The sequence below is a fragment of the Balaenoptera borealis genome, assembly GCF_965194805.1.
Source record: "Balaenoptera borealis genome assembly, chromosome: X".
In the NCBI taxonomy this organism is placed as follows: Eukaryota; Metazoa; Chordata; class Mammalia; order Artiodactyla; family Balaenopteridae; genus Balaenoptera; species Balaenoptera borealis.
This window is the reverse complement of record NC_138881.1, coordinates 128,137,717-128,162,570: the sequence shown is the minus strand read 5'-3', so window position 1 is coordinate 128,162,570 and position 24,854 is coordinate 128,137,717. Positions and strand designations below refer to the sequence as shown.

General features: G+C 56.0%; 2 protein-coding genes across 2 annotated transcripts in view; both read left to right on the top strand.

Moving 5' to 3' along the window:
• Positions 1–12,761, top strand: part of TKTL1 (transketolase like 1) — a 46,390-nt gene extending 33,629 nt beyond the window's left edge. Inside the window, exons 7-12 of the mRNA XM_082376278.1 lie at positions 4,258–4,414; positions 5,978–6,108; positions 7,818–7,901; positions 10,186–10,285; positions 10,415–10,534; positions 11,822–12,761. Of these exons, the coding sequence (XP_082232404.1) occupies positions 4,258–4,414; positions 5,978–6,108; positions 7,818–7,901; positions 10,186–10,285; positions 10,415–10,534; positions 11,822–11,994 (765 nt within the window). The 3' untranslated portion in view covers positions 11,995–12,761. The remainder of the gene's footprint in view (positions 1–4,257; positions 4,415–5,977; positions 6,109–7,817; positions 7,902–10,185; positions 10,286–10,414; positions 10,535–11,821) is intronic.
• A 6,504-nt stretch (positions 12,762–19,265) lies between these two features.
• On the top strand, positions 19,266–22,188 carry LOC309620189 (uncharacterized protein; the record flags this gene model as incomplete). Its single annotated transcript, XM_082376240.1, has 5 exons — positions 19,266–19,279; positions 20,221–20,562; positions 20,929–21,043; positions 21,361–21,519; positions 21,783–22,188. The coding sequence occupies 5 exons, from the start codon at positions 19,266–19,268 to the stop codon at positions 22,146–22,148; spliced, it is 996 nt and encodes a 331-aa protein (XP_082232366.1). The 3' UTR covers positions 22,149–22,188.
• Between the last annotated feature and the right edge of the window lie 2,666 nt (positions 22,189–24,854).

Here is a 24,854-nt window from a genome sequence, read left to right as displayed (position 1 = left end):
GGAGGCTCCTGAGAGGTCAGGTACGATGCAGGCAGGATCTGTAGTGCCGGAGGCTCCTGAGAGGTCAGGTACGATGCAGACAGGGTCTGTAGTGCTGGAGGCTCCTGAGAGGTCAGGTACGATGCAGGCAGTGTCTGTAGTGCTGGAGGCTCCTGAGAGGCCAGGTACGATGCAGGCAGGGTCTGTAGTGCTGGAGGCTCCTGAGAGGTCAGGTAAGATGCAGACAGGGTCTGTAGTGCTGGAGGCTCCTGAGAGGTCAGGTACGATGCAGGCAGGGTCTGTAGTGCTGGAGGCTCCTGAGAGGCCAGGTACGATGCAGGCAGGGTCTGTAGTGCTGGAGGCTCCTGAGAGGCCAGGTACGATGCAGGCAGTGTCTGTAGTGCTGGAGTCTTCTGAGAGGCCAGGTACGATGCAGACAGGTTCTGTAGTGCTGGAGGCTCCTGAGAGGCCAGGTAAGATGCAGACAGGGTCTGTAGTGCTGGAGGCTCCTGAGAGGCGAGGTACGATGCAGACAGGGTCTGTAGTGCTGGAGGCTCCTGAGAGGTCAGGTACGATGCAGGCATGGTCTGTAGTGCTGGAGGCTCCTGAGAGGTCAGGTACGATGCAGACAGGGTCTGTAGTGCTGGAGTCTTCTGAGAGGCCAGGTACGATGCAGACAGGGTCTGTAGTGCTGGAGGCTCCTGAGAGGCCAGGTACGATGCAGGCAGGGTCTGGAGTGCTGGAGTCTTCTGAGAGGCCAGGTACGATGCAGACAGGGTCTGTAGTGCTGGAGGCTCCTGAGAGGCCAGGTACGATGCAGGCAGGGTCTGTAGTGCTGGAGGCTCCTGAGAAGTCAGGTTCGATGCAGGCAGTGTCTGTAGTGCTGGAGGCTCCTGAGAGGCCAGGTACGATGCAGACAGAGTCTGTAGTGCAGGAGGCTCCTGAGAGGTCAGGTACGGTGCAGGCATGGTCTGTAGTGCTGGAGGCTCCTGAGAGGTCAGGTGCGATGCAGACAGGGTCTGTAGTGCTGGAGGCTCCTGAGAGGCCAGGTACGATGCAGACAGGGTCTGTATTGCTGGAGGCTCCTGAGAGGCCAGGTACGATGCAGGCAGGGTCTGTAGTCCTGGAGGCTCCTGAGAGGTCAGGTACGTTGCAGGCATGTTCTGTAGTGCTGGAGGCTCCTGAGAGGTCAGGTACGATGCAGGCAGGGTCTGTAGTGCTGGAGGCTCCTGAGAGGTTAGGTACGATGCAGGAAGTGTCTGTAGTGCTGGAGGCTCCTGAGAGGTCAGGTACGATGCAGACAGAGTCTGTAGTGCTGGAGGCTCCTGAGAGGTCAGGTACGATGCAGACAGGGTCTGTAGTGCTGGAGGCACCTGAGAGGTCAGGTACGATGCAGACAGGGTCTGTAGTGCTGGAGGCTCCTGAGAGGTCAGGTACGATGCAGACAGGGTCTGTAGTGCTGGAGGCTCCTGAGAGGTCAGGTACGATGCAGACATGGTCTGTAGTGCTGGAGGCTCCTGAGAGGTTAGGTACGATGCAGACAGGGTCTGTAGTGCTGGAGGCACCTGAGAGGTCAGGTACGATGCAGACATGGTCTGTAGTGCTGGAGGGTCCTGAGAGGTCAGGTACGTTGCAGGCATGTTCTGTAGTGCTGGAGGCACCTGAGAGGTCAGGTACGATGCAGACAGGGTCTGTAGTGCTGGAGGCTCCTGGGAGGTCAGGTACGATGCAGACAGGGTCTGTAGTGCTGGAGGCTCCTGAGAGCCCAGGTACGATGCAGACAGGGTCTGTAGTGATGGAGGCTCCTGAGAGGTCAGGTACGATGCAGGCAGGGTCTGTAGTGCTGGAGGCTCCTGAGAGGTCAGGTACGATGCAGGCAGGGTCTGTAGTGCTGGAGGCTCCTGAGAGGTCAGGTACGATGCAGGCAGGGTCTGTAGTGCTGGAGGCTCCTGAGAGGCCAGGTACGATGCAGGCAGGGTCTGTAGTGCTGGAGGCTCCTGAGAGCCCAGGTACGATGCAGGCAGGGTCTGTAGTGATGGAGGTTCCTGAGATGTCAGGTACGATGCAGGCAGGGTCTGTAGTGCTGGAGGCTCCTGAGAGGTCAGGTACGATGCAGGCAGAGTCTGTAGTGCTGGAGGCTCCTGAGAGGTCAGGTACGATGCAGGCAGGGTCTGTAGTGCTGGAGGCTCCTGAGAGGTCAGGTACGATGCAGGCATGTTCTGTAGTGCTGGAGGCTCCTGAGAGGTTAGGTACGATGCAGACAGGGTCTGTAGTGCTGCAGGTTCCTGAGAGGTTATGTACGTTGCAGGCAGGGTCTGTAGTGCTGGAGGCTCCTGACAGGTCAGGTATGATGCAGGCATGGTCTGTAGTGCTGGAGGCTCCTGAGCGGCCAGGTATGATGCAGGCAGGGTCTGTAGTGCTGGAGGCTCCTGAGAGGCCAGGTACGATGCAGACAGCGTCTGTAGTGCTGGAGGCTCCTGACAGGTCAGGTACGATGCAGGCATGGTCTGTAGTGCTGGAGGCTCCTGACAGGTCAGGTACGATGCAGGCATGGTCTGTAGTGCTGGAGGCTCCTGAGAGGCCAGGTACGATGCAGACAGGGTCTGTAGTGCTGGAGGCTCCTGAGAGGCCAGGTACGATGCAGACAGGGTCTGTAGTGCTGGAGGCTCCTGACAGGCGAGGTACGATGCAGACAGGGTCTGTAGTGCTGGAGGCACCTGAGAGGTCAGGTACGATGCAGACAGGGTCTGTAGTGCTGGAGGCTCCTGAGAGGTCAGGTACGATGCAGGCAGGGTCTGTAGTGCTGGAGACTCTTGAGAGGTCAGGTACGATGCAGACATGTTCTGTAGTGCTGGAGGCTCCTGAGAGGTCAGGTAGGATGCAGACAGGTTCTGTAGTGCTGGTGGCTCCTGAGAGGTCAGGTACAATGCAGGCAGGGTCTGTAGTGCTGTTGGCTCCTGAGAGGTCAGGTACGATTCAGGCATGGTCTGTAGTGCCGGAGGCTCCTGAGAGGTCAGGTACGATGCAGGCAGGATCTGTAGTGCCGGAGGCTCCTGAGAGGTTAGGTACGATGCAGACAGGGTCTGTATTGCTGGAGGCTCCTGAGAGGCCAGGTACGATGCAGGCAGGGTCTGTAGTCCTGGAGGCTCCTGAGAGGTCAGGTACGTTGCAGGCATGTTCTGTAGTGCTGGAGGCTCCTGAGAGGTCAGGTACGATGCAGGCAGGGTCTGTAGTGCTGGAGGCTCCTGAGAGGTCAGGTACGATGCAGGCAGGGTCTGTAGTGCCGGAGGCTCCTGAGAGGTTAGGTACGATGCAGGCAGTGTCTGTAGTGCCGGAGGCTCCTGAGAGGTCAGGTACGATGCAGGCAGGATCTGTAGTGCCGGAGGCTCCTGAGAGGTCAGGTACGACGCAGACAGGGTCTGTAGTGCTGGAGGCTCCTGAGAGGTCAGGTACGATGCAGACAGTGTCTGTAGTGCTGGAGGCTCCTGAGAGGCCAGGTACGATGCAGGCAGGGTCAGATGTCCTCTCCGTTTGGCAGCTTCTGGGTCCCTCACAGGGAATGGCAGCCTAGATGAAGGGAAACGGGCAGAAAGTGGGAAATTAGGAAGTGTGCGAAGTTTCCTGTGAAGGAGAACATAGACGAAGGGCAGCACCTGGCGCGGGAAGACAAGGTGAAAGTGAGGGGGGAAGATGGAAGATAGTAGCACACGCTTCAGTGATCAGAGAGGGAGAAACTGAGGGAACATGGGAGGGGAGGGAATGATTGCACATTCAGAGATGCCCTTGAGGAAGCAGGAGAAGGCTGAGGTTCAGCAGGGTGGGCAAGTGGGCCTCAAGTAGGTACCGGTCTGCCCCGTCTCCTACTGACACGGCGGGGACGTGGGACGGGATGGGAGAGCCTCCGTTGTTTACCTCTCTTCCCCAGGAAATGCGCGGGGGAAGCATGCGAAGGGGCAGGGAGAGAGGGGACGGGAGGTAGGGGAAGAGAATAGGAAGGAGACCCACGGTGAGTGCAGGGCAGCCTTGAGTGTCTCGAGCTTCCACATCTTGGATTTGAAGGAGCAGGGTCAGCACTGCAGCTCGTCTTCTGTGGCAGCATTCAGGGGACACCGTGGATTTGCCAGGTTTGGGGTTTTCCCAGGTAGGTGCCTGGGGGAGGGGTGGCAAGGTGAGAGGGTGCAGAGTAGAGGTTTCCCTGAGATCCCCACACTCTGTGCTGGGGAACGGAAGGGGCAGTGGTGTCCGGGAGTGTTCTGATTCACCTGCTTTGTGTTGCAGGTGAGCGTGGCTCTGGGATGCGCCACCCGTGGTCGGACTGTTACTTTTGTTTGCACCTTCGCTGCCTTTTTGAGCCGAGCATTTGATCAGATCCGGATGGGAGCCATCTCTCAAAGCAACATCAACCTCATTGGGTCCCACTGCGGGGTATCCATAGGTATGAGTTCTCAATGCCGTCATTTTAATCGCCTTCCTCCTTTACAGAGAAAGATTAGCCTGTAAGAGGTTGAACTGCCAGCGTGCTTAAGGTTCCATAATGTTTGATTATCATAACCTCCGTTTTGAAAAAAGCCATGTCATGTTTTAGAAGTTCCAGACACTCTGGGTAACTTTTGAGCCGATCTCTTGGTATTACTGAAAAGTGCCCATTTTTTCTGTCATCGAGAAATAATTATCTGTCCTGAGTGCCTCTTCTTTGTCAAGCCACGTACTAGGTAGAGATTGGGTCACCCTGGCATCACCGAATTGTTTACTGCTCTCTGGTCGCCTTAGTCTAAGTGGGGACAAGCTGCATGGGCACAGCAAAGTGAGCAGCACAGCCTGCCAGGGCTCCCCCGGCCCGAGCAGCCTGCTTGGACAGAATGGGAAACCTCGAGGCGCCCAACACGTGGGCAGTAACCGTGGATGGGCTACCTGGAAGCTGGGGGAACACGGGCGCCGGGAGGGGGACCGCGGCGCGTGTTAGCAGTGGACAGAAAACCGGGCGAGCCTGTGAGGACCTGAAGAAGGATTTCAGCGTTGCTGACAGGAGGAGTCTCAGACGGCAGGAACAGCAGAACCCCAGTCCCCGGGGGTTTCTTGCCTGGGAAACGTCCGGGATGACAGAAATGGGGAGTCTAGAGAGACGGGGCACCTGACATTCCTGTGGCGGGGCAGGTCAAGGTAGATGTGGCAGCTAACGCTTGCTGCCAGAATGCTGGAGGGGAGGGCTGGACGTGCGTGTTTGGGTGTCGTCTTGGGGACTTCCTGGGAGAGCAAGACTGGCTAAGAAGTCTCTGGATGGCCAGATGCAGGGGAAGAGAGCAAGGAGGGAGGAGGGCCTGGACAGGGGTCCGGGGTCTCTGCCTGGGGCTGGGTGAGGAGTAAGTTTTAGACTCAGCTGAGTGGAGAAGTGGCTGTAGGTCCAGCCCAGAGGAGCCGGGGTTCTGAGGAGAGACAGTGGTCCCAGGCCAGGCGGTGTACGCGGCGACAGTTCCCTTCCTAGCTGGAAGAGCTAGGCCGCCCTGGTGTACATCGGGCTTTCTCTTTGCACAGAGTCTCTTTCCCCCCCCACACGAAGGCCCTCTGAGTTCCAGCAGCACCCCGAGGGCACCCCAAAGGCTATGTTCTGTGATTCTCAGCTACTTTGAAGGCCATGAGAAATGAATGAGACCATATGAGTCTGAAAACTTTAGTCTCTTGATGGAGAAGGTAGAAGAGCAGAGAAGAAATGACAGAGTCTGAGGGGGCCTCCTAGGGAGAAGTGCACAGGGCCAGAGACCTGGTGCTCGGGGACGAGTGTTGGGTCGCTCAGGGCAGCAGCGCTAGGACCGTGTGCCAGGGGTTGGCGAGGCTTGGGGCCGAGAAGAGGCCTGTGCCGTGTTGCTTGCAGCGTCAGTTGGGAGCCTCAGGCGGGGCGTGGCAGTGACCTGCGCTGCGCTGGCGGCCACCCCGGTGGCACGCGTGCTTGGCTGACGGGGCGGGCTCACCTTTCCATTGGGCTGTGGCTTTGCTTTCTCAGGTGAAGACGGCCCCTCCCAGATGGCCCTGGAGGATCTGGCCATGTTCCGAGCGGTTCCGAACTGCACGATTTTCTATCCGAGCGATGCCATCTCAACGGAGCACGCCGTGCTCCTGGCGGCCAACACCGAGGTATCCGTAAGGGGGCACTGGCGCCGACAGAAAACATTGCTGGGCTCTGATGCTGCTTTGGTACTGATGGCTTGATTTTTTTTCCCCCATTTTTTTCTCAGCATAAAGAAAATAGATATTCGTTATAGGAAATTTGGTTGTAGGATTCCTTTTAAAAGTAGAGCCATTGCCCCAGAAAAGGGTGATGAACCACGAAGAACATGAATACATTCGCATTGTAAAAAGCAGTGCAGAAGAATTTCGAACCCCTGACGACCTGTATCGGGTGGGACTTGGGTCAAGAAGAGGGGGTGCTCTGGGGCTCTGAGACAGGGAGCCCTTGGCAGGGCCACGGAAGTGGGTCCCAGCGACAAGCCATCATGTGCTGGCCTTAGACACAGCCCGTGCAGCTGCCACCTCGTGATATCAGAAAACTGGACAGTTGCCAGTGGGGGGCCACTGCAGACAAACCCTGGGGTCCCCAGCCCTGTCCCGCCCTCAGAAACAGCTCAGAAGGCTACAAGCCTGGCTTCTGCCCTGCCTGCCCCCCCTGAAGTCTCACCCAGGGGCATCAGATGGACACAACCTACCTCCTGTCCAGAGCCCAGCCGCAGCAGAGGCCAGGGGACAGAATCTTTACCTTTCTAACCATTCTAGCTAGCGGCCGCCAGACTCACCTCACCCTCCAGGCCTGCACGCACCCATGCCCCTGCACAGGCAAACCTGGGCACAGTTGGGGTGGGTTGTACGAGTTCCGTTCCAAGCATTTCCAACGTGTTAGAGACATGAGTTTCTTTTACTTTTTTCCTTTAAACCTAAGTGGCCTCACACATTGTTCTGGATTTTTCTACGTGCTATATCCGGGACATTGTTCTATGTCCTTGCATGTACAGTGCAATCTCGTGTGCTGCAGGATCTTATTTGTGGGAAGTTCAAAAGAGACAAAGCTGTGGTGACGGAAATCAGAATAGAGGTTGCTTCTTGGGTGGGGAGAGTGACAGGAGAGAGGCATGAGGGAACTTTCTGGGCAGGTGCAAATGCTGTCCAGACTCAGGAGATGGTTACATGGTGTATAACTTATCAGAATTCGGGGCGTGCTCCACTTAAGTAAATTTTACCTTGTAAAAATACACCGAATAGAACTAGTTCATAACATGTAAATGAACCAAAGGAATCAGTGTTCCTAAATTAATGTATGGGTTTATCATGTACGATTTAAATATGTATGTAAATTAACAAATACTAGACATTTGAGTATTCATTTACATTCCTGTTTAGATGTTCAAGGTGATAAAAAACGTATTTACATCTTTTTATTGGAGAAATAGTCATTTTATATTCCGGTGTCTAAGGTACTTCTAAGGATGGAGCATTCATTACAAGCTGTTGTGACAAAAGTTGTTTCCCATGTGTTTTAGGCTTTCTAGTCAAGGTGAGTCAGCGCTCCTGCTCCACGTTTATGTTCTGTGGAGACACAACAGATCGATTTATATTTGAGAAAGCTTTCCTAAACGGGTGAGCAGGACAGTGTGGAGAGCTCGTCACAGGGCACCCAGCAGGGTCCTTCGTAGTAACCTGACCCCGTGACAGTTGGCCCTCACTCCAGAAGGCACATTTTGTTTTTAGTACAAAGAATTGTTAGGTCCTCCCCCGCTTCTTTTTGAGGTTTATTAGTTGGAAATTTAGTTTGATTTTCTCAACTGTGGCTCTGGTGTTCATTTACACCCTAGGGGATGTGCTACATTCGGACCAGTCGGCCAGCAACTGCAGTTATTTACACCGTATACGAAAACTTTGAGGTTGGACGGGCCAAGGTAAGGCCTTAAGTTCTCCAGTGTCTTCCAGCATCAGTTCACGTGGAGAGCACTGTTCTTAAAGCCAGCGCTAGAGACGTCCACAGTTGACGCTTCATTCTTTCTTTGCACTAGTTTAAAAAAAATTCATGACCTTTGCCTGCTTTTCTTCAGGAAGGAACATTCTGCCAACATCAGCCTGAACTGAACGTTTCTCCTTTCTGAAAGGAGCCTCTTTGTTGAGCCCTTAAAGATTAGCTGGTAACAACTTGAAGGCTTTTGAGTTGCTTTGCTGTACCTTATCACAGCCTCAAGCTAAACAAAATAATAGAACCCATTTCAGATGAATAGTATATCTGTTAGGTTCTGGTTTTGCAGGTCCAAGGCCAGGAATGTAACAAACAAATATGAACCATCTTGCCTCTGGCCATTGTGTGACCCTGCGGTTGGTTTTGCACATGGATTGTGGCCTCGCCCCCAGGCCTGCTGATAAAGGCTGGCATTGCAAGGTGCCTCCTATCTCCTGTATCCTTGAGAAAGCCCTAGAAGCACAGATTGTTAGCAGCCAGCCATGTTTTGTAGATGAGGGCCAGAGAAGGTGTTCAGGAAGACCAGGATTCAAGCCCCTACGGCAGCTCGACGTCTGTGTGCCTGCCTGTCCGAGCTGCGCGTGCAGAAAACCAGCAGCGTCTGTGGAGAAAATAAGTGACTGCCCACCACCTAGAGAGCAGGGCTTACAGACATTTGGCCGCGTTTTCTTCCTGGCTTTTTCTATATACACGTATATATATATGTGTATATCTTAGTTGAGATCATACTGCATAGGAAAGTTTTACGTCCTGTCTTTATCTTATAAGCCTTTTAGAACGTCATTAATACTCTCCTTAAGTATGTGAAAGACTGATAGCCACTCTTGAAGAGCAATAGGTGACTTCCAACGTGATTGCTAAGGGCTAGGCTGCCCCAGAATTCACAGTGGCTAGTGCTCAGAATGAGTGAGTGAGCGCTGGGTGGCTTTAGTGCCACAGTAGAGCAGGCGTACCCAGAGCAGTTAATAGTCCCCCATAGTTCCATTCTGCTGAATGGAAAAGCTGTATTACCCACTTCAGTGTGAACTACTCGCTCACACTATGGTTCCCTGGACTCCCACGTTTAACTCAAAGCCATATGTTTGCCTCCGGGGGTGGTGGGGAGTGTGTCTTGGTGATAGTTATATGGTTTTCAAAGCTTTCTCATATCTCTCTTCTTTTTTCCCCCCCCCCCTGATGTTTGTCCTGTCCTCACAAAATGAAGTAAACTTCCTGATGTGAGTTAAAACGTGTGTGATAATATGCATGTCGTGGATAATTCAAGGGCTGGATTTGCAAAGGGGGACGTAGGTGTGTGTATGTATGTGTGTATATGTATGTATCTATACATGTATATTTGTGTGTGTGTGTGTGTGTGTGTGTGTGTATGAAAACACTAGAACATTCTCAAAGAATGGGGGTGGGTGGTTTGAAGCCCTGAATATCTGTAGTCAGCAATGGTTCTTAAGCCACAGGAAAAGCTATACAGAGGAATGCAATGCAGACTTCCAGATGCCTTTGGTTGGGTGACTTTGGAGGAAACAAAACGATGGAAAAAAGAGCAGAGAACCCTGTCTGCTTACAGAATAGCGGGTGGTTGGGAGCATGGGCTTTGAAGTCAGATGGGCCTGGCTGCTGGTCTCAGCCCTGCCCTGGGCGAGTTCCTCCTGTTCTGAGATTTGCTTTCCACAGCCACAGAAGGGGCCCGCTAATGCACGGGCTTCACAGGGCACTTGGGCATGCACCTCGAAAATGCCCCCAAATGGTCCCCATTCGCGTGTTCGTGATTGGAGTCCAGTCTGTGTGAGTGCCCCAGCAAGATGTTCACGCAGCCCAGAGGTGGCGCCTTTGCAGACCCCTTGGTGGGCGTGAGTCCGTGCTCTGGAGCAGATGGGCTGTACAACTCGCTTCTGGCCTTCAGCCTTTCACATCCCAGTTGGAAATGCACCTGCTTTGCTAAAGGGTCATTTTGCATACGTATTGTAAAACAACTTAGTAATTTGGCATCGTGAATCATGAGGAAAAGTAGGTGAATTTGTTAAACAAACATGAAGTGGGGCTTATTCAAAAGAGTATGTCCTTGTTGGTCAGTGTGCTGACTCGGCCTTTTTTATAGTGAACTATTAAGGAGTGAAATTGGTAGGCTGAGGAGAGCAGTGTAGCAGAGTGTCCTCCACTTTGAGACACACTCTGTGTGTAGCAAGCACAGCATTTTTGTTTTGTGGGTGCAACACCAGGTCGTCCGCAACGGTGTCAACGACAAGCTCACAGTTGTTGGAGCTGGAGTGACCTTGCATGAAGCCTTAGCAGCCGCTGATGATCTTTCTAAGCAAGAAGGTCAGTTGGTTGTTGCTGAATGCTGAAGTTCAAGCTGGGAGTGGTAGGACTTGGGCTGCCTGTGTGCCCCAATCTGTCTTTTATTCTAAGTCTGCTTCATACACCAAGCTGGTTATCTCTGTTCTCCAGATATTTCTATCCGCGTCATAGACCTGTTTACTGTTAAACCCCTGGATGCAGCCACCATCATCTCCAACGCAAAAGCCACAGGTGGCCAGATTATCACAGTGGAGGATCACTCTTCAGAAGGTGTGTGCAGGCCTTGGGGACCACTTTGAAAGTCTGCTTTGGTGCAGCGTGTTTTTGTTTTCCTTGACCAGAGGTGTGCCATGATCGTGGGTGGCACCTCCAGCCAACCACTCACCCAGCAACCTGTATTACTTGCTCTTTGCGACGGTATGGGTATAGGGTCTCTTGCCCGCCTGCACTGGCTGGCTAAGGGTTGGGGCCGTGCCCATCCTCGTTTGTGTGTGCTCAGCGCAGTGTGCAGTGCCTGGTCCCCGGGTAGCTGGCTCAGTGGCAGTGCAGAGGAGTGTCTAACTTGGCATTGTGAGGGGAGGCGTCATAAGAAGCTTCACAGTTGCTCTTGAGTATTGAATGATTAATAGTTTGCCCCCCACAGAAAAATGGCAATAGTGCCTTGCAAGCAGAGAACACAGCAAATGCAGGAAAAGTGTGGCCAGGGAGAGGGGGCTGGGCAGTGTTTGGCCAGGGAAGGTCAGGTGGGGCAGAGGAGGGAGTGGGGAGCTTCATGTGTTTGCGTGTCAGGGGCCCCAAGAGCACCCCCGTGATCTGCAGGAAAGCACTCCAGTGCCCTCCCGGCTGAGGTTGATGGCAGGGAAAGGGCACACGCCAGCACCCCCAAGGACAGAAGACACGGGTCGGGTCGGGGGTGGAGAGCCCCACCCCTTCGGCTTCCTCTCTCCCTCCCATGAGGGGCCGGCCGAGCACTCTCCCTTCTCCGGCAGTCACAGATGCCGCCCTGGGGACCCAGGGAGCCCACTCGAGACTCAGCGCCCCGGGTTTCATTGAGGGCTGGTCGCAGCCCGGCACGTGCCAAACTTCCCGATTCCCAGGGGAAAGCAGGTGCGCCCCATAAACCACCCTGTGGTGCCAGAGTCCAGGCACAGGGACCGCCCTTATCAGTAGGGAAAGCGTCTCGTCGATGCAGGGCACTCGCACCAGCCCACTGCCCGGGCACCACCCCAGGGGCAGCCTTGCCAGCTGGCCCTTCCGAAGCCGGCATCCAGTTCGTAGCTTCCTGACAGCTTTGAGAGTCTGAGTTCCACAGACGCCTGCATCCGCGGAGCCCCAGTGGAAAGAGCCCCTGCCATAAGTGAGGCTGGGAGCAATTTGGAGACTCGCACGTTTGAACGAGAACGCTTCTGGTCAGTCGGGGAATGGTTGTTTATGAATCAACAGCCAGTGAAAAATATCTTTCCCTGGGAACCACAAATTCAAAGGCGTCTATGTGATGGGGTTTTAAGGCTGACTAGCTGTTTCCAGAACAGAGCCTGATGTCCCTTGCTTCCCCAGGTGGCATCGGGGAGGCTGTTTGTGCAGCGGTGTCCATGGAGCCTGACATCCTGGTCCATCAGCTGGCAGTGTCAGGAGTGCCTCGGAGCGGAAGGCCGAGTGAGCTGCTCAGTATGTTTGGAATCAGTGCCAGACACATCATAATGGCTGTGAAGTGTGTCTTAATGAATTAAAATAGCTGTTGGGGGCTTCCCTGGTGGCGCAGTGGTTGGGAATCCGCCTGCCAATGCAGGGCACACGGGTTCGTGCCCCGGTCTGGGAAGATCCCACATGCCGCGGAGCAATAGGGCCCGTGAGCCACAACTACTGAGCCTGCGCGTCTGGAGCCTGTGCTCCGCAACGGGAGAGGCCGCGGCGGTGAGAGGCCCGCGCACCGCGATGAAGAGTGGCCCCCACTTGCCGCAACTAGAGAAAGCCCTCGCACAGAAACGAAGACCCAACACAGCCAAAGATAAAAATAAATAAATTTAAAAAAAAAAAGAAAAGAAAAGAAGTTGTAGCACTGAGTGCAACTCTTTAAAAAAAAAAAATAGCTGTTGGCTTTGGTCTTAGAAGACTGGCCTCTTTACCTTACATTTATGCTCATTGCCAAACCATCACTTAAATCTATACTGTTGCGCTTTATTCTTTTTAAAAGCAAAGCCAGTTAACTACTTTCCTGTTAAGCCATAACTACGTATACAAGAGTAACTTTCACCTTTGAATCATAAATGTGGGTTACAAGACAAGGTTTTAAGTGACAGAATAGCTAACAAAACAACCACCTAATAAATTTTCTGATGAGACTACAGATAACTGGGCTGGGGACCAACATAAGGTAACAGTTTCTTAAATGTGTGTCATAAGTAAAGAAAATGCGAATTGAATTGTAGACTGCAGTTGCCCAGGTTTGGCAGCGCTATACCCCCATGCTGCGCACCGCTATACCCCCATGCTGCGCACCGCTATACCCCCATGCTGCGCACCGCTATACCCCCATGCTGCGCACCGCTGTCCCAGCTCAGTCCACCTGCTGCCATCCTACCTGTAGCCTCCCAGGCACTGTGTCAGCGCAGTTGCCCTGGAACTTCCCCTGGTGTCTGCCTTCATCTCCTCTCTTCCGCGAGGAGGCTGCGCCTAGTGTGTCCCGTGCTGCTTGCAGCGACTGCTCCGCGGAGAGGACACAGCCTGTTCTCGTCTCCACCCCGCACTCTCCTGTGAGATCTCAGAAGTGTCTCATTTGCCCAGTGACCAACCCGAACTGTTATCTCAACTGTACTCATCTGCTAAGCATGCTAGTTAAAGTTAATGTTAATAAAGCAATTAAGAACCGGCTACCTGCTTTATTGCGTTTGTGCCTTGTATGTGTAATTTGGTTTCTCCTTGACAAAATCCTAAATGAGGAAGGAGCTGTTATCTAAACCAGCAGAGAGCCATGTCCCTTAACAAGCCCTGGAAATGGTACTGGGCAGGAGATGCACCACTAGAGGACAGTATACAGCCTGAAAAGCCAGCCCTGAGCTGACTCCTTAATTTAGCTCTGAGCATGTAAACCATGTGGCCGGAATACAAGAAGAAAATACCTGCCAGGTAAATTAAAGATAGGCCCCACCTCCGCCCCCCCCCCGCCCCCCCCCGCCATAACCGAAGAGTCCTGAGCCCTCTTCTTTGCGGGCTGTACGAGAAGTCCTTCTTCCCTGGAGACCCGGGGCGGGGTCTGCGCCCTCCCGCAAGAAAGGCCAAGAAAAAGTCGCCCCCAAGATCCAGGGCTCAGGAGACCCCGTGAGCACTGTTGGGCCCACCCTGACCCGGCAGAGAAAAGAGACGTTGTGCTCCCCAGGGTGACTTGGAGAAGGGGAAGAGGAAAGTGGCGACCCCACCCAGATGGCAAACGAGCACTGTCACTCCTTGTCCGGCTGGGCCCCAGTCCTGGCCTCTCAGAGCTGCCTTGATCTGTACTCCTGGGAGCTTCCACCCTCCCACGGCCCAGAATGTGGCACCCACCCCCACACACAGTTCTCTCCCCGCCCACTGAATTCCAGCGCCTCCTGAGTGTGCCTCTGAGATGTTCTAAGATAAAGCACGGATCCTTCCCCCGCCTGCCCAAGGATAGCTGCCAGAGAAGTGTCCAGAGCTAGTACCCATACCACCAGGGATCTAAGTATCCGCCAGAGGTGCCCACGCTTCTAGAGGTGGGGACAGCAAGAAGGTAACAAAGTCTTCCCCATGTCACTCGACAGGTGTGACACACCTGTTCTTCTCCAGGACGACCTGTCACTTTAGTGAATGGGTCCTTTAGGAGGGCTTGGGAAGATTTGCGGTGTGCACTTCCAGCAATGCTGCAACAAGGTCCTTCCCAGGGAACACGGCCTCCCCTTCCATCAGGGGGGCTCTGGGTCTGGAAACTGGGTGAGAAGGTGTGACTCTCCACGGGGGCAACTCAAGTCAGGTTTTTGCTCCCAGAACTAGACGGTTTAGGGTTATACGCATCAAGCAGTCCTGTAGCAGGCTGCCCAACTATTTCCTGCTTAGAGGCTCATTTTCTGCGCCTTGCTCGCTTGCCTCCAGCCCGCCATTCTTGCTTTTCCTGGAACATGCCAGATTGTTCCTTGGGGTCGGGGCCTTGGCTCCGGCTGGTCCTCAGCCCTTACGCTGGTGTTCCTGCTCTAATGGCTCTCTCAGCGCCTTGCTGGAAAGAGCTGCTTCTGGACCTATCCCTGGAACACAGTTGGGGGGTGGAGTGTTCAGGCTGGATATGATGAATCTACTCTCAAATTCCTCTCTCCCTAAGCTTATGGAGTCTGTCCTGCACCTCCTGTCAGGGCATTTCTGGCATCAAAACCCATGAAATGCAGGTCAGTAGTAGGTCCAAGCCAAGCATGCGAGTGCTAGACTACGCACCAGCTGCATGTCCTAATACTTTTTTTATTTTTAAATTTATTTATTTATTTATTTTTGGCTGCATTGGGTCTTCGTAGCCGCGTGCGGGCTTTCTCTAGTTACGGCGAGCGGGGGCTGCTCTTCGTTGCGGTGCGCGGGCCTCTCATTGCGGTGCCTTCTCTTGTTGTGGAGCACGGGCTCTAGGTGCACGGGCTTCAGTAGTTGTGGCCCGCGGGCTCAGTAGTTGTGGCTCGCGGGCTCTAGAGCACAGGCTCAGTAGTTGTGGCGCACGGGCCTAGTTGCTCCGCGGCCTGTGGGATCTTCCCGAACCAGGGCTCGAACCCGTGTCCCCTGCATTGGCAGGCAGATTCTTAACCACTGCGCCACCAGGGAAGTCCCTAGGCAGGCAGATTCTTAACCACTGTGCCACCAGGGAAGTCCCTGTCCTAATACTTCTAATCTGGAACCTCTAGTAAATACACTATCAGTTAATCCACCCCATCGAGTGGCCCACCTCCCCTACTGAGTCGCACACCCTGAGAACCTACTACCACAAATGTTCAAATACAGTTCAGTTGGTAGGTATCGGTGAAGTCCGGAAAATATTTTTTTTATATCCTTATGGAAAATATTTATTGACGTATGAGCTGTTTCCTCTAGGGTCAGGCTTTGGTCTGTCCCCCTGGATCATGCTGTGATTGGGCCCCAGTTACGGGTCTAATGGCAACAGGGTGTGGTGGCAGAGGGTGTGGAGGACAGTGGGTGTCCCCTTGCAAGGCATCTGCGCCAGGTGAGGTGATGACACAGTCCCCAAGGGAGAGAACACCAGCCTGCCAGACACGGGAGGGCAGGCTACTTCCACCCGCAAGGGAGGCTCAAGGGGACTGCGGGCTTCCCGACTGTCAACCCCCACTGAGGGCAACCAGATGTCCCGATTCTAGGTTTCAGGTCCCACTCCTCCACCCAGTGCCGTACCTTTCACACGAGAAACACGGAGAGGCTGGGAATTCAGGTGACCTTGGGATTCTGCACAATGATGCAGGTTTTGTTTGTGTTTGTAGTGTTTGATTTCCAGCACCCTCAGCCCTGCAGGTACAGGAGGAAGAGAATTTTTTAGGGCTGCCATGGAAGTGCTCTGGCTGTCATACTGTGCCTTGAGCTGAGAGGTAAGGAATCTGACCTTGTCAGTTTTTTCTCTGTGCCCTCCCGGGGACACTCTGGAGTCACCCCACAGCACAGCCTTGATTCCCCAGCGTCCCCTCCACGACAGTTCAGGGCAGCAGCCAGTCCGGCTCCCCTGGGCACTTGCTGCACTTGGCCCTTCATCCCAGTCAACCACAGGGGAGAGCTTGATGAATGGTGAGGCCCCCGCAGGTCATGGGTGCCTCGAGCCCCACTTGGTTACTCGGGGATCAGAGGGCTGGATGAACAGAGATAGTACAGGAAGAAGCTGCCCCCCACCCCCAGAGCCTGGGAAAAAGGGAGGGGGTTAACGTCATCTGCAGCCTAGAAGCCAGGATGAGGGGCCTTGAAGAACAGAGGCTGGATCTCTGAGGAGGGGCTGCTGCAGTCTCTCAGGGAAGGAGAGAGCAACAGCACCGGCTAAGAGGGGCAACGGGGCAGGAGGGGCAGGAGGGGCAGGAGGGGATTTCCGAGGCACCACCTATGTTCCAGGTCACTGGTTCCTTCTTCGGTGGCATCCGATCTGTGGTTTGATTCATCTGTTGAGATTTTTATTTCAATTTCAATGACTGTGGCTTTGTTTTTGTTTTTTTTTTTTTTAATTTATTTATTTATTTATTTTTGGCTGTGTTGGGTCTTCGTTTCTGTGCGAGGGCTTTCTCTAGTTGCGGCGAGCGGGGGCCACTCTTCATCACGGTGCGCGGGCCTCTCACTGTCGCGGCCTCTCTTGTTGCGGAGCACAGGCTCCAGACGCGCAGGCTCAGTAGTTGTGGCTCACGGGCCTAGTTGCTCCGCGGCATGTGGGATCTTCCCAGACCAGGGCTCGAACCCGTGTCCCCTGCATTGACAGGCAGATTCTCAACCACTGCGCCACCAGGGAAGCCCTGTGGCTTTGTTTTTAACTTCTAAAGTTCTTTTTCAAATCGGCCTGGGCTTTTAAAATTAGTCTTATCTTTGTGATTCCTTCCTTGGTATCTTTGTTTTGTGTCTCGGAGGCTGTTGAAGACTTGGGGAGTTGGAGTAGCCTTCTGTCACAATAATGCAGACGATTTGTAAATACCCATGAGAACTGCTCTCTGATCTCAGGAGAATCCAAAGGTAATGTCGGTCTGTGTTTCAAAGGCCCCCCTGATTAAGCACAAGAGTAGAAGGCGTTTCTCTTTCTCACCCTCCTTCCTTTATGGGCTGGCCCAAGGCCGGGGCGGGGATAGTCACCAGGACTCACCTCCGATGCCTTCAGGGCAAGCTGATGTGCCACACGCACCACGGCCCAGGAGCCTCCCTGCGAGGGAGCGATCCAGATGCAGTGCCTGGCCCGCAAAAGGAGGTCAGGCTTGGAGGCCAGTGTCCTTGATCCACACCTCGCCTCGGCCACCTGCTAGCTAGTGATTCAGAACAAGCTACTCAACCCTTCTGTGTCGTGCTGTCCTCATTGCTCATCTGGAGCATGGGGAGGACACGCTCCCAACTTCCTAGGGCCACCGCGAGGGTGGGATGGACGAGTCCAGGCACGGAGCAGACACTCGCAGCCCTCACCGAAAACTATATTATCTGGCCTCTGACCGGGATGCCCTGGGGACGGGACGTTGACAGGGCCAGTCTTCCGATGTTCCATGAGGGTGGGCGGTGTCTTCAATTTGAGATGGCAGACCCATCTTCGGCTGGGCCTCTGGGAGTCCCGAGGGGGAAGCCAGGGGTGAGGTGTCCCCGTCCAGGGAGCGACTGCTCTTCGGGGAGCCCAGCAGTACTACCACGATGGGGGGCGGTGGGCGTCCTCTCCCTCTCAGCCTGCGGTTCTCTGAAGCGCCTCTGTCTGCGGCAGTGGGGAGGGGAGGCAGCCCCAGCTTGTGGATGATGGGGCCAGGGGGCTCCTCTCCTGCTCACTCAGACCCATGCTGGGATGGACCCACTTCTTCTTACAGCCCTGTCCTTCCTTTTCACTGTGCAGGTGACCTTTCAAGAGCGCTGGTTTCAGGCGGATTCTCAGTTCTGCTCTCTCACCTTCTGCGGCCCATTGACTCTGAGCCCCTCGGAAAGCCCGCCCACAGCTCCTCTCCCAGCCCCAGCCTCGGCCCCAGCCACCCCACTGATTCCACTTGTGGTTTCCCCATGGATCTCCCTCGCTCCCCTGCGGGCCACCTACGCATTTAAATAATATAGCTAAACTCTTCTCGTTACACATTTGCTTGTCTTCTCCGCAACTGGACTGGCACCCCTGGAGGGCAGGGGCTGGGTGTCTGAGAGGCACTGCCCCCAGCCCCGGTCTACATAGCGTGGGGTCATGTGACAAACACCACCTCCCCCCAATCTGCCCCTGCGCACGCGCGCGCACACACACACGCGCGCGCACGCACACACACACGCATACACACACACACACGCACACGCGCACACACACACACAGTGATTGGCCGGCACGCCGACCCGCCAGCCAGGGTCAACGAGGAATTTGCTGTGGGAACTCAGAAATCCCCCCTGCCCCACCCCCGGCAGTCGCATCACTCTCCTCACACGTGGGAGGAGGCCTTTGTGCCCAAGATACAAAACCCAGAAATCATCAACTGAGAGTTTAATAAATTTGGTCATATAAAATTGTGTAGCTTCTTGACAGCCCAAACCAACTAGCCTAGTCTTTCAAGACAAGAGACAGACTGAGGGAAAATATTTACAACATATGGAACAAAGGACTAACAGCCCTAGTGTATGACAAGCAGGGTCTTTTGGGGAGGCAATTATGTAGTGTCCATTGAAACTGTAAATGCCCATAGGTTTTGACCTGGCAGGTCCACTTAGACGTAATTATTCTAGGGTGACACTGACACATGTTCAGAGCAGGTAGCAAAAACAAAGAAAAAGGAGAAGACGAAGAAGAAGAAGGGAAAAGGTAAAAGTTCATCAGTTGGGGATTTGTTATGTAAATTATAGGACGTGTACTCTATCAAATACCGCGTGGCCAGAGAAGAAATGAGCTAGATGTTTCTGTACTGACATGGAAGAATTTCGAAGCTATATTATTGCTAGTTAAAAGAAAATCACAATTGAATGTACAGGGTTTGTGTTTTTTAAAACTGTGTGAGTAACTATGTTGGTGATTGCATACAAGAACATAGTTAGAAGTGAGAAACAGAACTGTTAACAGTCTTGCTTAAGATAATGTTTTGTAAAAATTTTCAGTTATGTGCTTTAAAAATATGCGGGTTGCTAACGTGTAAAATGGTCCAGCCACCGTGGAATGCAAATTGGCAGTTTCTTCCAAGGCTAAACTTCCACCTCCTTCGAACCCAGCAGTTGCACTGTTGGGCAGGCATGCCAAAGAAATGGAAACTTCTGACCACAGGAAAACCTGTACACGAACGTTCATAGCAGATTTATTTGTAGAAGCCTAAAAGTGGGAATCGGCAACATGTCCCTCAGCGGGTGAAGGCCCGAACAAACTGTGGCTGATCCACACCGAGGACGACAGCTAGCGATACAAAGGAACAACTAACTATTGATACCTGCAACCATTCCCATGGATGATGGATCTCAAGAGCAGTGTGTGAGTGAAAAAAAGCCCTGGTGGCTCGCGGGATCCTAGCTCCGGCCCGGAGCAGGGATGGAACCCCCGCCCTTGGCAGTGAGAGCGGGGACTCCTAACCACTGGACCGCCAGGGAAGTCCTTATGTAATGTCTTCAAATGACAAAATTACAGAGCTGAGAATAGAATCCGGTTGCCATGGGTTGGGAGGAGGAGGAGGAGGGAGGGGGCTGTGGCTATGAAAGGTCTACAGGAGGGGTCCTTGTGAGGGGACGGGCTGGATATTGATGGCAGTGGTGGTCACCTGAGTCCACACACACACACACACACACACACACAAACGGGGATAAAACCCGGAGCAGCTCTCCGCTGGCACCAATGCCCTTTCCTGGTGTGCGGTCCCACTAGCTGTGCAACAGGCTGACGCTGGGGGAACTGCGGGAGGTGCTCCGGCCTCTTGGACGTTTCCGTGTAACTTCCTGTGAACTTAATTCCTTCAGAATACAAGTTCACACCAAAAGCACACAAGCAGGGCTTAGAGTGTACACATCGGACCACTCGCGCGACTCTGCACGGACAGTCCCCGCTCTCCTGGTGGGGACACCTAGAGGCCGCAGCCGGCCCAGCCGGCGGCCGCGGAAAAACCGCGCGGGGGCAGAGCCGAGAGGAGCGCGCAAGGGGGGCTTCTTTTGATTGGGCAACGGAGGTGCCCGTCACACCAGAGGGGCCGGGCTTTCTGGGGGCGGGTCTCGTCACGAGTCGAGCTTGGTCATTGGCGAAGCCAGCCGGAAGGGGTGGGCAGGAAGGCGGTGCTCCGCGGCTTCCGGTGGGCGCGCTGAAGGGACGTGAGGAGGCCGGCGCGGGGGCGGTCAGGGCGGGGCTCGACGCGCCGGGACGACGCCCCGGCCTTGTGGTCACCGCCCACCTTCCCCGGACTCCGCCCCCCGCCCCTCTGGTTCCTGGGCCTGGCCAGAGTCCCCGTTCCCCGAGTCCCCCGGGAGCCTACGCCCTCTCCCGGGGAGAGGCCGAGGAGAAGCCTCCACCGAGTCCAGGCCCCTGGAGACCTCGGGGGCTCCGTCGGGCGCCCCTCCCGCCGCTCCCGGCAGGATTCCCCGCACTGTCCTGAGGGCGTCTGGCGCTCGAGATGGCCAGGGACAGTGTATTGGGGGTCCCCAGGGGCCTGGTGAGGGGGGAAAGGAGGGCGGCGACCCCACCGGGATGGCAAAGGGCACGGTCACTCCGTCTGCGGCCCCCCCGCCCCAGTCCTGGCCTCTGAGGGCGGCCTTGGCTCCGCGCTCCTGAGAGCTTCCACCCTCCCGCCACCCCACCCCTTGCCTGGCCCACTGTGTTCCAGCGCCCCTGAGTGTGATTCGGACGGTTCCCTGTGAAGCACGGATCCTCCCCGCTCCACACACACGTGGTATCCAGGGAGAGGTGGGCAGAGCTGCGGCCGTGCCCGGAAACTTGGCGTCTGCCAGGGGTGTCTGTCCATGCTGCTGGAGGGGGGGACGGCACGAAGTAACAAAGTCTTCCCCATGTCACTTGACAGGTGTGGCCTGCTGGGAAGGAGTCCTGCCCAAGCACGCCTGTTCTCCAGGACAACCTGTGGTTGCAGCCATCGGCCATCAGTGCCTGCCTGCCTGCCTCTCACCTGGGAGGTCAAGGTGAGCCCCGCAGAGAGAGAAAGCTCATGGCTTCTCTAGAAGAGGGTGCGATCAGGAACCGTCCATCCCGGTGGTGGTTCTCACGCTGAGAGGCGCGTAAGAACACCTGGAGGGCGCGTTCAAACCTGGGTTGCAGGGCCCCACCCCAGAGGCTCCGATCTTGCACACCTGGGGCGGGGCCTGCGAATTTGCTAGTCCAGCAATCCTGGGGGATGCTGCTGCTGGCCCAGGGACCCCGCTGTGAGAAGCACTGCTCTAGAGGCCTGAGACTCCTAGGTGTGTGCCCCCTGCCCTACCCCACCCTGGCTCCTCTGCAGGGTCCCCACGGGCCTGGGAAGCGCCAGGAGGGTGCTGGCTCTCGCGAGATCTGGGGCTTCCCGTTGAGCAGCCTTCACCCTTCCCTGCCTGAGGATGTGGTCCACAGCGCCCCGCTCCCCCTTCCCCCCACCACCCGCCCCGGCAGGATCAGGTGTCAGGTTCGTACACGTGCTCAGCAGTTCCCGGACTGGGGCTGATAACATCTGGACACTTAGGAGGGAGGGGCGGAGGCCTGGGCGTGGGGATGGGAAGAACTCTCTGATGAGGCAGAGGAAAAAGACCTGACCGCCTAGCTCAGAGATGGGAAAGGAACACGGGCCCTGAGACCAAGAGTGTGGATTTGGGGGAGCGTGGAGGCCAGAAAGGGGGTTGTCTGCCCGGGAACTGCCCTGACAGTTGTCTGGTCTGTGGGCGTGGCCAGCCCTCTCCAGCCGCCGCCGCCGCCTTTCCTGCCAAACGTTCCTCACCAAGAGGGTCTCCCAGCTCCTGGGTGACGCTGCCCAGACCTGCTCAACGCCCAGCGCCACCACCCACCGTTCTGGCCAGTCCTTGCGGTGGCTGCTCTTTGTTCGGCTCCAGGATGGCCCGCCTTCTAGTTGGAGCCGCAGAGCAAATGCAGTGCCAGTCACCAGCCCCCATGTGTGCCCGGAACCAGCAGCTCTGGGACCCCAACACCCGAGCACGTTCTGGCTGTGGGATCAGATGGGGGGGTAGCCTTCGGCTTGCATTTTCCGCGGCCCCCTCCTGCACCCCCTTTTCCTTTGCGTCGCTGGGCTTTCCTTGTTGACTGGTTCAAGCTCTCTATGCGTTAACGATATGAGCCCTGAGTCACGTCTTGCTACTATTTTTTTGCCCCGCTTTGTCACTTGTGTCTTGACTTTGTGGTTTGGGGTTTGTGTTTGGCCAGGCATACGATTTTAGTGTTTGTATCATCAGACTTTCCAGGCTTCTCCTAATGGCTCCTGGGGCTTCTCGTCGGTTTGTTTGCTTCAGACTGACTTGGAGTGGTCTTCTCCATTTAAAATCATCGTGTATTAGTTACCCGTTGCTGCATAACAGATTACCCCAATCGTAGCACCTTAACGCAGCCAACCGTCGTACTCTCCTGCGTGTGTGAAGGACAGGATTCTAGAAGGCTTGGCTGGGGGCTTCTGGCTTGGGGTCCATCACAGGCTTCAGTCGAGGCCTCCGCTGGGGCCACAGCCCCCTGGTCTGCCTAGGGTGTGGGGATGGGCGGGGGCAGCTCTGCTTCCAAGATGGCCTGCGTGGCTGTGGCGGGGACTCGGGCCTCCCCCTCCCCCGGGCCTCTCCCTAGGGCGGCTCAGGGCGGGGCTTCGCCAGAGCCCACGACCTAGGACAGAGCAGCCCCAGCCCCGAGATCAAGGCCGCAGTGTTTCTCTAAGAACTTCAGCTCGAAGTGACACCCCCTCACCTCTGCTGTATTTTTATGGCTCACACGGGTGAACCCAGGAACAGCGGAGGAAGGGACGGTACCTGCTAGGGCGTAGCTTGTTCGCGTTCATGGTGGATGAGAAGGCTCCAAGGAGTGTCCTCGCTCCTGAATCTGGGTGCGGGACTCCTGGTCCGCACAGGCCCCTTGGGAATGCGTCCTTTGTCTGAGCGGGGGTGGCAGGTTCCAGCCCGGGACTGAGACAGGCAAGGCCTGTGTTTGTAAGGGCAGAGAGTGGCTTTTCACCTTTCAACGGTCGCAGACAAAACACACGAAAAGCCAGAGAAAGAGGGGCTTCCCTGGTGGCGCAGTGGTTAAGAATCCGCCTGCCAAGGCCGGGGACACGGGTTCGAGCCCTGGTCCGGGAAGATCCCACATGCCGCGGAGCAACAATGCCCACGCGCCACAGCTACTGAGCCTGCGCTCTAGAGCCCGCGAGCCACAACTACTGAGCCCGCGAGCCACAACTGCTGAGCCCGCGAGCCTGAACTACTGAAGCCCGTGCACCTAGAGCCCGTGCTCCGCAACGAGAGAAGCCACCGCAATGAGAAGCCCGCGCATGCAACTAGAGAAAGCCCGCCCGCAGCGACGAAGACCCACCTCAGCCAAAAATAAATAAAATTTTAAAAACAAAAGTTAAAAAAAAAAGAGCCAGAGGAAAGAAAGAACATGTGACTGGACCCCAGCGTGGCCCACAAAGCCAGCGGTGCGTGCCCCCTGCCCAGGAGTTTGCAGCTCTGGTGGGAGTCCTGGCTAGTTGCGCTGCCGTGGGCGCGGGGGCCGGAAGCGCTTTCTCATCACAGCAGCCCATCCACTGCCAGGGCCATGCAAGTGCACACCCAGGCCTGGGCCCCAGTGCTCTCCGACCTCCAAGGTCCCCACCCCCTCTCCTTCCCAATGGGGTGGGGGCGGGGGCAGCTACCTTGCCTGAGGCTGGGGTGGCCTCTCTGTGCCCATAGGTGCAGGCCCTCCTCTCCCCGCTCCCCTCCCCACCCCACCAGCCTCCCACCGTGCAGCTGGGAAGTGGGTAGGGGCAGGGAGCAGAGAGGGGTGGGCCCCATTGTGAGGGTGCAGGCTGGCGAGCCCCTTGTCCTCAGTGACCATGCCAGGTAGCCCCGGGCTGGGTTGTGATGGCTCAGCAGTGGCAGGCGCCAGCCCGGGGTGGCAGCCGAGTGTCCCTTTGGTCCCAGGAAGGAGCTCCCACTGTGGCCAAGGGAGAGGTGCCCGCCGCATCCTTCTTGGCTGGGACTCAGACGTGACTCCCTGATGACACGCTTGGTGGCTCTGAATTTGTCACGCAGGTTCTGTGGGCGGTGAGTGCCTTTCCTGTTGGCTCTCGCTGCTGGGCAACGCCGGGGCCCTTGGCGACAGCTCCCCGGCCCCGTCCAAGGCCGCCATGCACTTCTTGAACCCCAGGACCGTGGGTGTCAGGAGAGCCGGGCTCTCTGTCTCCGTCCCATGAGCAGAGGCCGAGGCCGAGGCCGTGCTTGCTGGGCCCGGCCTCCTGGCTGTGGTGGTGGCTGCCAGGGACACCCTCCGGCCGGGATGGGGGGGCCGCAGGGTCCTGGGGCTCCGGGAGATGCTCGGGCCCGCTGCAGCCCCACACTCCTGGGCCATCTGACTGCCCCCCTAAGTAGAGCCACCTTCCAGTCCCTCAGCCCTGGGCAGAAGGAACGACAAGGCGGGCCCGGCTTCCCTGCAGTCTTCCCTCTGAGGCGGCCTGCCCACGGGGGCCCAGGGCACTGCGTGGGCGCGGCTCCTCCCTTGCCCGGGGGAGCTCTTCCTAGCAGCCCGCTCTGTGGATGGGCATAATCAGGGCAGCAGCCAGGCCCTGTCCCCACCCAGCCGCTACCCCCCTGCAGTGCTCATCCTTGGCCCTCACCCTCTCCGCCCGCCCGAGGACCTGGGTGCCCCCCTCCCCCGCTGAGCACGGGCGTCTGTACCTGGCCCGTCCTCAGTAGGTGCGCCGACCCAAGGGCAGTCCCCCAGCCCCACCCATTGTTTAGCGCTGTCCTCAGTCCTGCTCCCCTGGCTGCGGCCTCG